This window comes from Coturnix japonica, chromosome 9, assembly GCF_001577835.2.
Source record: "Coturnix japonica isolate 7356 chromosome 9, Coturnix japonica 2.1, whole genome shotgun sequence".
NCBI classification, from domain to species: Eukaryota; Metazoa; Chordata; class Aves; order Galliformes; family Phasianidae; genus Coturnix; species Coturnix japonica.
The window spans coordinates 17,006,496-17,020,043 of record NC_029524.1 but is presented as its reverse complement, the minus strand read 5'-3'; the positions used below and the strand labels follow the sequence as shown (position 1 = coordinate 17,020,043).

At 40.7% G+C, this 13,548-nt stretch overlaps 1 protein-coding gene and 2 long non-coding RNA genes across 5 annotated transcripts in view; 2 read left to right on the top strand and 1 right to left on the bottom strand.

The window, feature by feature from the left end:
* Positions 1 to 1,056, top strand: part of LOC107318309 — a 22,451-nt gene extending 21,395 nt beyond the window's left edge. Inside the window, exon 7 of the long non-coding RNA XR_004308354.1 lies at positions 187 to 1,056. This is a non-coding gene — a long non-coding RNA (uncharacterized LOC107318309). The remainder of the gene's footprint in view (positions 1 to 186) is intronic.
* NCEH1 (neutral cholesterol ester hydrolase 1) overlaps positions 1 to 13,524 on the bottom strand; it is an 18,460-nt gene extending 4,936 nt beyond the window's left edge. Inside the window, exons 1-4 of the mRNA XM_015871949.2 lie at positions 13,278 to 13,524; positions 5,840 to 6,068; positions 3,571 to 3,640; positions 1,063 to 1,234 (exon numbers count right to left, since the gene is read on the bottom strand). Coding sequence (XP_015727435.1) covers positions 1,063 to 1,234; positions 3,571 to 3,640; positions 5,840 to 6,068; positions 13,278 to 13,415 — 609 coding nt within the window. The 5' untranslated portion in view covers positions 13,416 to 13,524. The remainder of the gene's footprint in view (positions 1 to 1,062; positions 1,235 to 3,570; positions 3,641 to 5,839; positions 6,069 to 13,277) is intronic.
* On the top strand, positions 1,145 to 12,392 carry LOC107318310. Of its 3 annotated transcripts, none has more exons than XR_004308356.1 (5): positions 1,145 to 1,253; positions 3,788 to 4,030; positions 5,599 to 5,702; positions 7,191 to 8,745; positions 11,845 to 12,392. It is a non-coding gene; the product is annotated as an uncharacterized LOC107318310 (long non-coding RNA). The 3 variants fall into 3 exon arrangements; XR_004308357.1 differs by adding an exon at positions 3,138 to 3,171 and having other exon boundaries at positions 1,146 to 1,253; positions 7,191 to 12,392; XR_004308355.1 differs by having other exon boundaries at positions 7,191 to 12,392.
* Positions 13,525 to 13,548: the final 24 nt, after the last annotated feature.

Here is a 13,548-nt window from a genome sequence, read left to right as displayed (position 1 = left end):
AAGTCTTACTGTGTGCAGTACAGCCTCTGTGTCGGACTAGAACCTACCGTCTGCATTTGATTTGAGCCTAGAAAGTATACTTTCGGTACCCCCTAATTCTTTTAGTGGAAGAATTGTCAGACTCTTCTTTTTCCTTCACCTTCTACTTAAGATACATGAATCTGTACTGTATCTTATCTCTTTCAGCCTGAAGAACCTTAGTGTATTTAACCTCTGCTGACACAGTCTTACATCACTGATTTAAAAAGAATTCGCAATCATGGAAATGAATTATGAATGCTGTTTCCAAAACATGGCTCCATCCTGTTGATCAGTCCCCAAGACAAAGACTTTCAATGCCTTATTAATTTTTCCTCGCTAATTCAATACTGCAAGATTGTCATGATAATTAGTTGTCTGAGCAAGGTTGTCATGATAATTAGTTGCCTGAGCAGGCTATGTACCTTCTTATCACCAATGGTTTATGGTAATTCAGAAAAACTAATAATATTTCACTCAGCCATGAACGATACTATTACTTGCCCCAGGCTGCCTTTAAAGTCTTTAGTAGATTAAATTCAGATTATGTTTAAACTAGAGATACACAAAAGAAAATTTCTTAATTGTGAAATGCTGCAGGAAGACATTTTAAAGCTTTGTGTATTATATATTTATTGCCCTTCGTTAGTATTTGGAGGAGATAAGAACATATTTTTCTGTGATAAGCACTTGAAAATAGGAAGATAAGTAAGTTATGAATGTAGCTAGCTACCTAGGTAGGCAAACAAAGAATTTCTCAGCAAAAGGGGTTAAAAGAAATCACTTAGCTCCTTGTCCTTAAAATTTGGTCCATAAGAACTCAAAACTGCACTAAAATATGGCAAGCTACTTGACTCATGCAATCGACTCGTTTTTCTTCTGTAAAATGACAAGATGCTGGTTTTCAATAGAGAGAGCTACTACTCTGTCTCTGACACTGGCACATCATCTTGTGATGATGCAGCACAAAGAACCTGTCAACCCATATGCACTCCTGAATTAGGGACTGTTATAGTGTAATACATCACAGACACTGGATGTTACCTGCTGACACACAGCAGCAGCCAAATTTCCTCCTGCGCTATCACCAGAAATTGCAATTCGATTTGGGTCAACTGAATACTCAGCTAAGACATCAGGCTGCAAGAAATGCTTTGTAGCACGAAGAGCATCATGGAATTGCTCAGGGAAGCACACCTCTGGTACCAGCCTGTATCTACAAAAGAAGCAGAGAGGTAAGAGACAATTATTAGTTACTATACTTCCCTTCCCTGATCAATACATAATATCAGATATATCTTAGTGGCAAATAACTATTTCGTTAAGGATAAATACTACAGAAAAAATGAGGTGTGTAATACTTAACCTTATAATTAACATTCTTACTCTAAAATGTTTATAAGGACTTATTAGATATGAATAACACAAAGACGGTATAATATTATGCAGTACTTTCCCAACAGAGGATTTCATCACACGTTATAAAAATGAATTAATACTAAAAACACCCTTGGCAAGGGAGTTATTACTGTTGGCCTGTTTTTGATCTCAGCTCCCCACCTTAACTGCTGTGAAGGAGTGACGCCCAGCAGATTCAGCTGAGACAAACAACTCGGTAGTTCTGTTTCCCAAATGTTTATCTAAGCTCAGGAGAGCTGTACCTTTGTACCACGAAATTAACAGTAGCCAGGAAGTGAAGTAATAATGATTTACACTAACAGACTCAATAATTATTCTCCTTTATCAAGGAGAGAGGCAGGGACATATGCAATATCCAAGTGGATCAGCAGCAGCTGAAACTTGTTTACTACATTTTCTCAGTTCCTTAATAACAATGTAGGGGAAGTCAGTTTGCATTTACTGATTCATTTGTAACCTAAGAGTTGTTACTGGGCCCTATGGTGCAAAGCACATCTTTCTGGTTGCAGTTTTTATATCCTTAACAGATTTTACATATTCTCAGCAAAGCAAATTTAAAATGTATTGAGAAAGTATTTCTGCTGTCAGCTTGACAAAAGCTAATGCCATTACAGAGATGTCTATTAGTTCAAAGTAAAGAAATAGTCTTGCCATTACTTCTGAAGCAAAACAAAATACTGTTTCCTGGTTCAATGTGTTTTCTTTGGAATCCAAGCTAAAAAATATGATATATGCAAAATAGATGTTAAGCTTAATTTACATCAAGTGTTTCAAACATCAAATCTGTCCTGCTTTCAGTGAACAATGTATTTTACATCAGCTACAAAGTAACATGAGAGAGGCCTGAGCAAACTGGGCCTTGCAGAAATAGGCAGTGTTGTGTATAGATCACGAAAGTGAGATGTGCAACTCAGCCAATGAAGATCTAATTAGACTTCACTAACTGAAAATAAACGCCTTGACTGAAAGATACAGTAGCTAAGGAGAGATGACAAACAACAGTGAGGAACAGCCAGTATTATATCACCTTAAGTGAGGAAATGAGTAACTAGGAACTTTCCAATACTGCGATTGATACTTAACTGCTTTTTCACTTTTTATTTCTTTTTCTACTAATAAACAACAAAGTGAAAAAGCGAACATTAAAATACACTACAATGCCTACTGAGAATCAGTAGCACCAACTCCATATAATTAAATTGTAATTAGATCACAGAGCTTGCTATGTAATCAACTGCAAGTCAGAGCCTTGAGTAGTTATATCAAGTGATTGGTTTTGCAAAGGAAAATATTGAAGTTGACAATACGGGTGGGAAAAGTACCACTCAAGTTGGAGTCATCTCGGTAATTTAGTTAGCTAGATGAGAGGTTTGTTTACTTTGGAATTGTTCCTCTAGTGAAAAAACCAGTGCTGCTTCTCTGTTGTCTGGCACCCTGGCAGTCTCCTGCTCTTGAGTGGAGTACAGGGCTGAAATGAGATGACTTCAACAGCGGGTGCTTGAGAGAACAGCAGGAGTTGCCATGCTTGACTGTGTATTTTGGTTAATGAGCAGTAACAAATGATTTGCTAATTTTTAGGTTCCAGACCCTTGCTCAGAGTGCTTTAGAAATGGTGTTTTTTAGACAGACTTTAGATGTTTGGTTTTTTTATGTAAAATATACCTTCAGTTAAGGATGAAAAATTCTCTTTTTCTCCATAGGGAATCATAGGGATGTGGTTCAGCCTTCCTTCAGGTATATAACAAAACTGTTTTTGAAGAGCATTAACAGAATTAAAACTGAAGTCATTAGAGTGATCTCAGGTTTTAGCTGCACTCCTTACATGCAGATACATTTGTGAGATGCACTAAAACGTGTAAAATTTGCATTCCAGTGTTTTGTCCAAGTGATTAAAAATTCTGCTCTTCTCTTGCATTTCTGCTCTCTGCAATGACTTCTAAAAGAAACAGAAATCCAGGTGAACTTTTGATTCCGTTCTAATTTGTTATTCTGAAAGGATAACAATATCAGAGTTGTAGAGAATTACTGCCCAAGTTTAAAGCCCTATAGACAAGGGAAAAGGGCAAAGCTGGAAGAACTACATTAGATATTTCTAATACCTTAAAATTATGTAATTAATGTTAGATTACTCACTCAATTGAGACAATTACAGCATTGAGAGATTCGGCCATGACTCTGCAGAGGTTGTTATAAAGGCTCGTTCCTGCAACAAAAGAAAACATGGTGTTAGGTAGATGCACATCCATTTATGGCAGTATCTCACAGAGCCATACCTCAGCATCTTAGTTTCAGCTGGGATGGAATTGTTTTCTTCAGAATGTCTGCTATGATACTATGTTTTTGGTTCTAGGAGAAAAACCAATGCTGACGATACACTAATGTTTATAGCTGCTGCTAAGCAGTGCTGTACAGAGCCAAGGCCATTCTCAGTGAAGGGCCCAAGGAGCTGTGAGGGAACAGAATTAGGACAGCTGACTTAAACTGGCCAAAGGGCCACGCCATAACATATGACATTGTGAGGAAGGAGTTCTGAATGGTTTGGAGTTCATCTCTCTTCCCCTGCTTGGACGGCTTGGGCACTGGTTGGTGGCTGGTGAGCAATTGCCATCATTTTTTTAATACATTTATAAATAAATGTTTATATACACATAAAAATTATTATCCTTTCCTCTATCTTAGTAAATACTTCTATCTTAACCCATGAGTTCTCCACTGGGAAGGGAGAGTGAGCAAAGGACTGTGTGGTGTTCAGGCACCTGCCGGGTTAGACCATAACAGAAAGCCTTCTCAGAAAACATAAAGGCTTCTAAGAAACAGAAATTAAATGAAATCTGCTTAAACCAGATGAAGTTTTTCCCCCTCATCTGTTTCTCGGTGACTTGGGGCTTGTCATTCACCCACCTATCACAGTTCTCACAACAGGACAAAATTCAAGGTACCAGGTGGCCTGGGGTCACTGCATCCGGAAGCAGCTATTACCATATGAGTCACTGATTTTTGTTCATTTTATTATTGCATGAATTGCTTTGATTCAAATGAGCTGCCCTATTAATGTCAAGTGAACTACTTATTTAACAGAGGATTAATCAAGGTTATCCTGTTTGTCAGTAGACTGATTCTCCTTAATTTTATTCCTTTCCAATTACTTAATCATTGATTCCTGGTACTATAAAATATACTGGGACACTAAGTGCTTTATTAAGTATTTAGTCTTAGAATTTACTATTTAGCTGTAACATCTGTGCCATTAATTTCTGCACCTTGGACTCAAAGATAGCTGAGTTACAGTCATCCAAACAAAACACTGTATTTTAATATAAAGTATTTGTACAGCAAGTCTTTTGCAAACTGTTACAGAATAGATGATACAGGCAGGACTCTAACAAACATCCCTTATGTAGGCCTAAGAAAACTCATCTCAAAGCTCAGTTTCTCTGTGAGGAGTGTATTTTTTAAACTGCTATAGGGCAAAGAGACTGCTATTTCCTAGGATTTGTGAAGACCAGATTTTGAAGTTATTTAGGAAAATAAATCTCACTTAAGTCGTGGTATAGTTGGCTTATACATAGTCTTAATGCAATCAGTACAATCTCTTGCATGTTTTAGAACACTTCAGAAAAGCCCACTGATTGTTTTCCCCTCCTACAGATGAGTCCATGTATGCTTCAGAATGTAAGTCTTCGTGTTGCCCCAGAAGCAGTAGGGAAGGGCAAAGGCTCCTACCCATTTTTGATCTCTGCCTCAGAGCAGCCGTGAGAACTGTGGGCCCCTACTTTTGCCATGGCTTCTCTCCTGCTGTGAGAAGTGGGAAGGATCAGTGCTTATTGTTGCCTACAGCTACACCTTACTACAATTAACTTGGAAGGCACAAACATCAGAGAAAGTCAACACTGTAAATTTTCAAGGTAGTTTCTGCTCATGCAGTAGATTCCATAAAGGAGGGGATGTGGAATCCAACTCTAACCATACCCTTGGTCATGCTTCCTGTTTTCTGTAATCAGCAGTATGTATTCCCAAATACACACTATTGGAAGCCAAACATTAGCTATGTTCTTGCATGCAATTTTGTTCAGTCCACTCTTTGTGTAATTGTTTGTTTTGTATATTGTGTAATTTGTCCTGTCGTGATGTTACAAAGTTAATCTTTTGGTTCTTTTCCAGTCCGCATCCTGATAAGATATATGTTTTTCCAGTGGATTCATTGTATACTTCTATTGTGATTCCATACATCTGCTCCACCAGAATGGAGATGGTGACTATTCCAGGTATGTCCCTGCAAAATCCAAGAACTCAGGTATGTCTCTACAAAACTGTCATCTCCTGTCAGGAAAAACAGCTTTTGGTTTCTCCTGCCGGGAGGAAACCAACCCAGAATCCCAATTAGTTACCAACAGACACCTACTTGCACTTGCCAAGGCCCAGCCGCCTCCATGGATGTAAACAACGCTGCGCTTCAGGGGTTCATCTTCCTTTGCAGGAGGTTCAAACACTCTGACTTCCACACCATCAAAAACAACATCCGTAATGTTAATGGGTTCAGAAGAGACAGACTTCAGCTTGTCAAACGTACAAATCAAATAATTCAGAACTATCAAGTGATGGCTGAGTCTCAGATAGTGAATAAAGTGACACTTTGGGGGGAAGAAAAAGAAATAAATTAGTTACTTCCGAGTATATCGTGATGCTGCATTGATGCAACTGTCTTTAAAATGCAGCTTCACTATGAAAACATCTATAAGTTCTTAGAATATTCATCAGAAAATGAATGAATACCAAAACCTATAACATTTTAAAAGCTGTATTAGGACAAGACCCTGTCAGTAAAAGACATTCCTGCTTTTGAATGATACCTCCGAAAGGGACAGACGTGACCAACAGTTTCCACTTTTGTACTCGAGAAGCTCCTCAGACCAGTGCCAGCAGAGGGCAATACCACACAGTCAACATTTTTGTGGTGGTAAGGTAGGAAATATGCAAACTATTTCTCTTATTCCACCCCAAAGCGTAAGTCTTTCCATTTCCAAATTAAGTTCTCAGTGATTGCAAAGGCATCTGAAAACAGACACAGTCTCAAAGGAATACAGTGCTTATTTACTGGCTCGCCCTATATTTGCCTGCTGAATTGGAAAAGATCTGAAGTGCTATTGAAAAGCTGTGGCAGGTTTGTGATTTCTTCCCCAGAGACTCCAGCGTGTTACTTCTTCTGTGTGCGTGTGTAAAACAGTAAGAAAATAAAGACAGATCTCAACTTGCTGTCCCCTTACGGTAGAAGGATAGATTTTATCCCTGCTGAAAACCCAGGATTTTCTTTCTAACTTTCCCCTAAACAAACCTGTTTCTCTAAGGAAATAACCCTGGGATCTAAGGCACTCATTCAACCTAAATGCTCATGACCTGCTCCCCATGTACAGCCTGTCAACCTGTAACCACTTCAGCGCTTTAATTCTGCTGCTATCAGCAGTGCATTGCAAGCCTGCTAGTATGAATTAAAACAAGCCCAGTACTAGGGAGAGGGAGAGAATGGTCATTCAGGTACCAGTCGAACAACATTAATACTACAAAGAACAGATACTTGCTGTAGCCTAACCTGCACAAAAACTAAGTGAAAGCCAAGACAGATTCTGTGTGATACATGATTTTTTCCAAGTGAGAGTTTTACAGTCTCTTTCTGACTTATATGTTCACAAGGAGAGAGCTTTCATTTTCTTGCTTTGGTTTTCTTCACTGCCCTTCTGCACTACCATTTTCCACAGTTACTCTCAAAGAGAAGGGACAGCTAGCAGAAAAACACCACTGCTGCCAACACATCCTCCAGAGGAAAAGCAAGTTTTGAAGCACCTCCTATCAACTGAGATCTCCTCCCATGAATCCCTGTCCTTACGTGTGGCTTTGAAACCCACTACGGTTAGTTTAAATGTGAACAAACAAATGCATATGACTCAGCTTTCAGTAGATGCTGTGTGAATAAGACCCCAAGGCAGCCTCCATTCCACTGCAGACTTCTGTGGAAAGCAGATTTTTCCCCAAAGGGTCTCTGACTGCCAAGTACAATGGAGCAGTAATGTCAGTGGGGAGAAAGGAATCCATTTCCAAAACAAAAATATACAGAAATTTCTTTTCCTGCTTGGCTTGCAGTAAGGTTACCCTGCTGAAATAGTTTGGTGAGAACCCAAATCTTGATATGTTTGTTGCTTTTGTTGATGGATTAACGTTTCTACATAATTAAGGTCTTATCTCTGGGAGTAAAAAACATGAGTGTCCACCCAGTGGGCAGAAATGTTGAACTCACAAGACTGTACCTTTGAACATCACACCGTTACTTAAGAATCTCCATAGGAAAACACCATTCAAGACTGAAACTTGAAGAGCAACACACCCATTAATAATCTGGCATTCAGTTTACTGGGCTGCCACTGATTCACCCATCAAACGATCTTCTATGTGCTCTATTGAGGTTCCCAGGGAAGGTAACTAATGGGAAATAGTGCCAGGCAAAACCATCATCTTTGTAGATTTTTTTCAGGCTGACTGTGCTGCAAAAGGCCATTTCTCCACATTCTCTGTAGACATGATTACCACATGTTCCCTGGAATCAGAACTGTTTTCTTTTCAAGGCTAGTTGCAGCTGTTTACTGAGAAGTGTTTTGCCCTGTGTTTTTTTTTTTAATCCACAGAACACCACGGCCCTCTGCAGGTTTATCAGTTGCTTTCATGCCTTTTCTCTGCAATAGGCCGCCCTTTCCAAGAACAAAAAAATCAAAAAATAAAATAACATGGAAGAGATGCCTCCTACACCGAGGCACAAAAGGAACAGCAATAGTTCTTTCATGTTTACATCGTCAGGTTTCTCTGCCCAGGACTTACAAGCATATTCTTTGCAAGTGTATCTAATCAATTTGGTTGTTATTTACAACAATCGGGATTATGTTTTTTGCTGGTAAAGAGAGTTCAGCCTTGTTCAGTGTTCCTATAAACAAAATTCCTATGTAAGAAAGTATCTTGTGTGTATGTTTGTATGTAATGGTTGATAATCTCATCCAGGGCTGAGCTGCAGTCACAGAGTCAAAGAATCACAGAATATCCTAAGTTGGAAGAGACCCACAAGGATCACTGACTCCAACCCTTGGCTCTTTACAGGATCACCTAAAATTCTAACCATACAAACACTTTCATTTGCTAAACAGGTAACCTGAAGAAATGTGGCTGGTGAACTTCATGAGGATGAGTAATGGAGCTGACGCTCCCAGTGAGCTTAGCTGCTATGGAGCAGGACAGACCTGCATGTGCAGGAGGACAAGTATGGCAAATGTGAGTTTCTCGCTGGTGTTTGAGCCACTTCAGAAAATAACCACCATGCACAGACTGCAGCACACTTACTGGTAATCTGTCACCCAGTTCTGACTGCAGCTTTTCATTTTGGGGCTGCTGGCACTCTAATCTATGGCTGCTTTGGTAGGCACCATGACCTCCCCTTTGATCAATCTAAATTGGTGGGATTCTTCTGGTGGTAGCTTAGGGTTGCTTGGGATTCTTTATGATCCCTTTATGAAGAACCCCAAGCGATCACTGTGATTATGCTTAGCCCCTCTTTCACAGACTTGTACTGTGCATCAGTCATTACAGAAAAAACCCCACCAAAGCAAACAAACAAAATAAACAGAAAAGCTGTATTTCTGTTGCCCATTTCTAAATTTCTAATATTCTCGAATGGCACTCAGCATATCAGGATTGAGGTGACACTGTCCTAACTGCAATGTGAGCTATCCAACTATACAAACCTCTGACCTTTAGCCTTGAAATGACTGCAACGGGTTGCATTCAGATGGCACACAAAGGCAGCTCGCCAAGCTGAATACATCAGCTGCTTCCTTCAGTGCCTTTGCAGCAGTGAGATGCCAGGTCCTGCTCTGACCTTAGCTGAGATCAGGAACTGAGAGTCAGCTTCAGCTGTTTGCCTTTTTACATGAGGCACTGCTCAGGACTGAGCCAAGTCTCATGTGTGACTCACGGGGTAACGATGCTGACACTGGGCGGCTGAACCTCTTAAGACTTAATTTCCTACCTTTAGAAGATGCTGCTGCTCCTGGATGACATTATACTCAGTTCAGGCAACGTTTTGCAAAACACACTGCTGTAACATTACAGTCCTAAATGCCACCTACAGCATCTGTAGACAGTGAGAGACTAGCAAAAAAAAATAAACAGGCTCATTTCCCCATCTTACCGTGCGCAGAATACATTGGTCTGACTGCATTTGAGGAAGTTTATCCCATCTAAAGATTAACCTCTATTTTCTTCCATTTTACAGAGCCATTTCTTAGAACAGGTGCATTACTGCACAGTACCTAACATGTACTTTTGATAACTGTTATACAGAGTCTTCCAGGACTCAAAGATAAGTGCTCTAATTTCCTTTATTACATGAAGGCCGTTTTACAGTTTATCAACTAGGAGAAGCTCTATTATTTTTTCATTGTCAGGTTTCATTCTTACACCTATTCATCCACGATGAACTGCTTTTAGACCAGACAGCCAATAACTTTTGTCTCTACAGCAAACAAGACTTGTAGCATATCTGTTCTTACTTATGTGCCATAGTGGATTAATGTAAACCAGTTTGTGTCCTTACATGCAAAAATATCAGCTTACTTGGATGGCCAAAACTACAATTTACATCTCTCCATATATGGGTAGGTAGATTAAATATTAAAATGTTAGATGGAACTAATTACTGTTTTCTCTGCTCCTGTATGTTGATGTCCCATGCCCTAGATTTTATTCAAAAAGGATGCATCAGAATAGCAAATACCTTGATAGAGTGGTTCAGTAATAACTTAAATCAAAGGGATTGTTATATAAACATATGCTGCTCTCTTTACTCCAAGAAGGGAGAATGGTAATGAGGAGAAGTGAGAGATGCCCCTATCAATCCTGCTGTTAGCAGAATTATGACAAGCTGCTTTAGGCACTTCTTGACAGATACCATGTAAAACAATTCTAATGGTTCAATTTACTGCTCAGTCCTCTAATCCCAGGTATATCTCTGTGGCTGTCCAATTATCAATGAAGCCGAGTTCTGACAGTCTTATATACATGTGTGTTCACTATCTCTCATTTCTGACCTAAAACTTCTGTGTAACATTAGTTTTCTATGAAACTGTGGCCAAGTCTCATTTTGAGACAGGTGAGGACATTATTCTAAGTTAAACACTTGTGCACCAATTTGTTAATAACATGAAGCTGCAGATTCTGATTTCATTCTGAAAGCAGCACAGCACACTTAGCACAGGAATAAGGCTCTGAACCTCCAGCTCTGGTATTTTTAGTGACCTCAAATAAGGCACTTTGTCTGTATTTCCCCCAAATTAAGATTAAGACAATGGCACCGGCTCCCTTCTGTAATATGTTTTGAAACCTACTTATGAAAACTGCCCTATAAGCATTATGCATTTTTAGCCACTTGATAATACATAAACACTTGAAGGGTTTTGCACTGATCCAGGGCACTGAGTCAGTCCCAGCCCCGTGAAGGAATTTCATGAGCTGCCTGGGACAAAACTCTATGCAGAAATGCAGCACCTTATTATTAGTACACTGAAAAGCAGTGCCAGCTTCAGTGTGTTTTACTGGTAGTGTTTATAAGAGGAGTGAGAGAACAAGCACATAATCCCTAACAAGAAGTTGTCTTCTCGACTGCCAGAGTCAGCACAAATCTATTTCAGAATAGGGAAACAACTGTATTTAGAGCACATAAAGTTTGTTTCATGCTTTGGCAAGAGGGATTTTAGTGTACTTTGGAGGTTAGAAAATAAAAATCACTTAGTAACGTACTTCTGTCTGCTATCAAACACCTACAAAGGAAAGTAATAAATAGCAAGCTGAAAATACATTCAGAAGTAGGTGAAAGTTCAATGGTCACATTTAGAGCATCGTTAAATCATTTGGTCTCGCAACCTCCGGTAGGCAAAGAAAAAGGAAGCTCAGCTCTACAGAAGGACATACACTTGATTTTATAGATACACACTAAAGCTGTCTACCAAAGTAAGTACTCAGGCTTAACTCCTACAATCTTAGCTTCAGTTCACACAGTTCATTCTTAATGGTAGACACTTATTCCTGACTTTGTGCAACATCTCAGTGTTGGAAAGACTTCTAAACACTTAGAGAGCAGCTCATTTTGCTCTCTCTGGAAAGAAAACCCCAAAGATTACCTGTTTGGTGGCTCAGGGCACCGCTAATACCTCACTGATGCTTTATGCTTGTCTAAAAGCCACTCGTTCCTTCTTGTGTTTTGTAAGCTGCCCATGTCTGATATTTAATAAATTTCCCTTGCTATATGTAGTCATCATATTTCTAAGGCCACAGATGGGAACAGCTGTCTAACAAGGTACCACTTGCCCCTAACAGGGATAGAGACAGATGTGGGCATCTCAGTGCTGCCAGTTTGCTCCAGCTGCCACCAGGGCAGGTTGTGTTCTGCCACCTCCCCAGGGAGAAGAACCTCAGGATGCCCCAGAATGGATGAGATTGACCCCACCTTCCAACCTGGAGACAATGAGACTCATCCAGCTATGCCTCGCAAACCACAAGCAAACAGAATGTGTACATAAGCCAATAGCAGTATATATAGAGTTAGTCACACGATTTTCTAAAGATAGGTCTCCTTCAGCTAGAGGTTATGGACTTGATTCAGGTGTTCCTGGAAGAAAGGTTAGCATGTGTTCTGCAGGCAGGACGCTGTGACCATACAGCCCTTCCAGTTGTTAAACTTCCAGCTCCATTGGAAAGGTATGTGTTGTTATTTTAGTTACCAGCACACAGCAAGTGCATGTCAAGCCTCAGCTTTTTAATGGAAAACTTGTACTGTTGTATTTTATGCCTACATAATTTCCCTGTCATAGCGGCATCATTTCTTTAAGGGAGAGTAAATAAGCAAAAAGCTTTATTCATTCACATCCCAATGGCTCAGCTGAGTGGTCTATTGAAAATCAAATAATCATCTGGGTTGGAAGGGACTTTTAAAGGTCACCTAGTCCAACTCCCCTGTGATGAATAGGGACAGTTTGATCAACATGTAGTCCCAACTCTAACTGCAAAAGTGGCATCTAGAGAAGCTATTCAGGGAGAGTATGCAAGCCTGGATGTTGTCCTCCTGCTTCCACAGATACTGTTAGGAATACAGAAAATACCTTCCCACCCAGTCCTGCTATCTGTTTATGAGCCCTCTCCCCATGAATTCATCCTGTCTGAATCTGCTGATGTCCTCCACAAGGTTTTAAGGACAACATAATGAACTGAAACGCTGCTAGGAATAAAGATTGAAATACTTTGACACAGACAGTACCCTAAGTCAGGCGTGACCACAGCTGATCAGTCCTTGTTGAAGATCAGAGCAGCTCATAGCTGAAGCCATCATCAAACGTTTGTGATCTCTTTCTTTCAAGCCAGCACACACATAGTAAGAGAAAGTGCAGGAGAGATCATAAAGCAACAAAATCATGTGTCTTACAGCAAAAACAGCTATTCTGAAAGGGTTTTGCTGACTAATACAGTTTCAAATACAGGCTGCTTGATTTTGATGTTTGAAATAGATTCCCTACGTCTTCTTTCCTTAAAGCATTAGTGTATGGAAATACAAGCCATTAATTATTTTGACCTAAAGCCCCCGAGTCCAAGAACAGCTTGCAGACCTCCATCACTAAGCCAGCAGGGCGGCTGGATGCCATCTGTGAGCAAAGCACTCATTCCCTACGAGGACAAAACCAGGAGCAGCCTGAGACCTGAGGACAAAACCTAGGACAGCCCGAACCCGGTGATGGGCTCCGATGGTGTTTCCTTACCGTCTGCTGCACCGCTCTGAAGGTGGCATCAAGCAGCATCAGCTTCCACGGGTCCGACACTGTGCCGGGCAGCGGCAGGTAGATGTAATAAGCGGACAGGGCGGTCAGCGCCGCCAGCAGCACCCAGGCGGCCCGCATCGCCCCGCGGGGAGCGGCCTCCGCCGGAGGAAGCCCCGATCCACCGGCTGCGTGTGCGGTAACGCTGCCTGCTGGTGCCGGCCTTCAACGCGCCCGCGCAGCCGCCGCCCCGCCCGAGGCCCAGCCCGCCCCT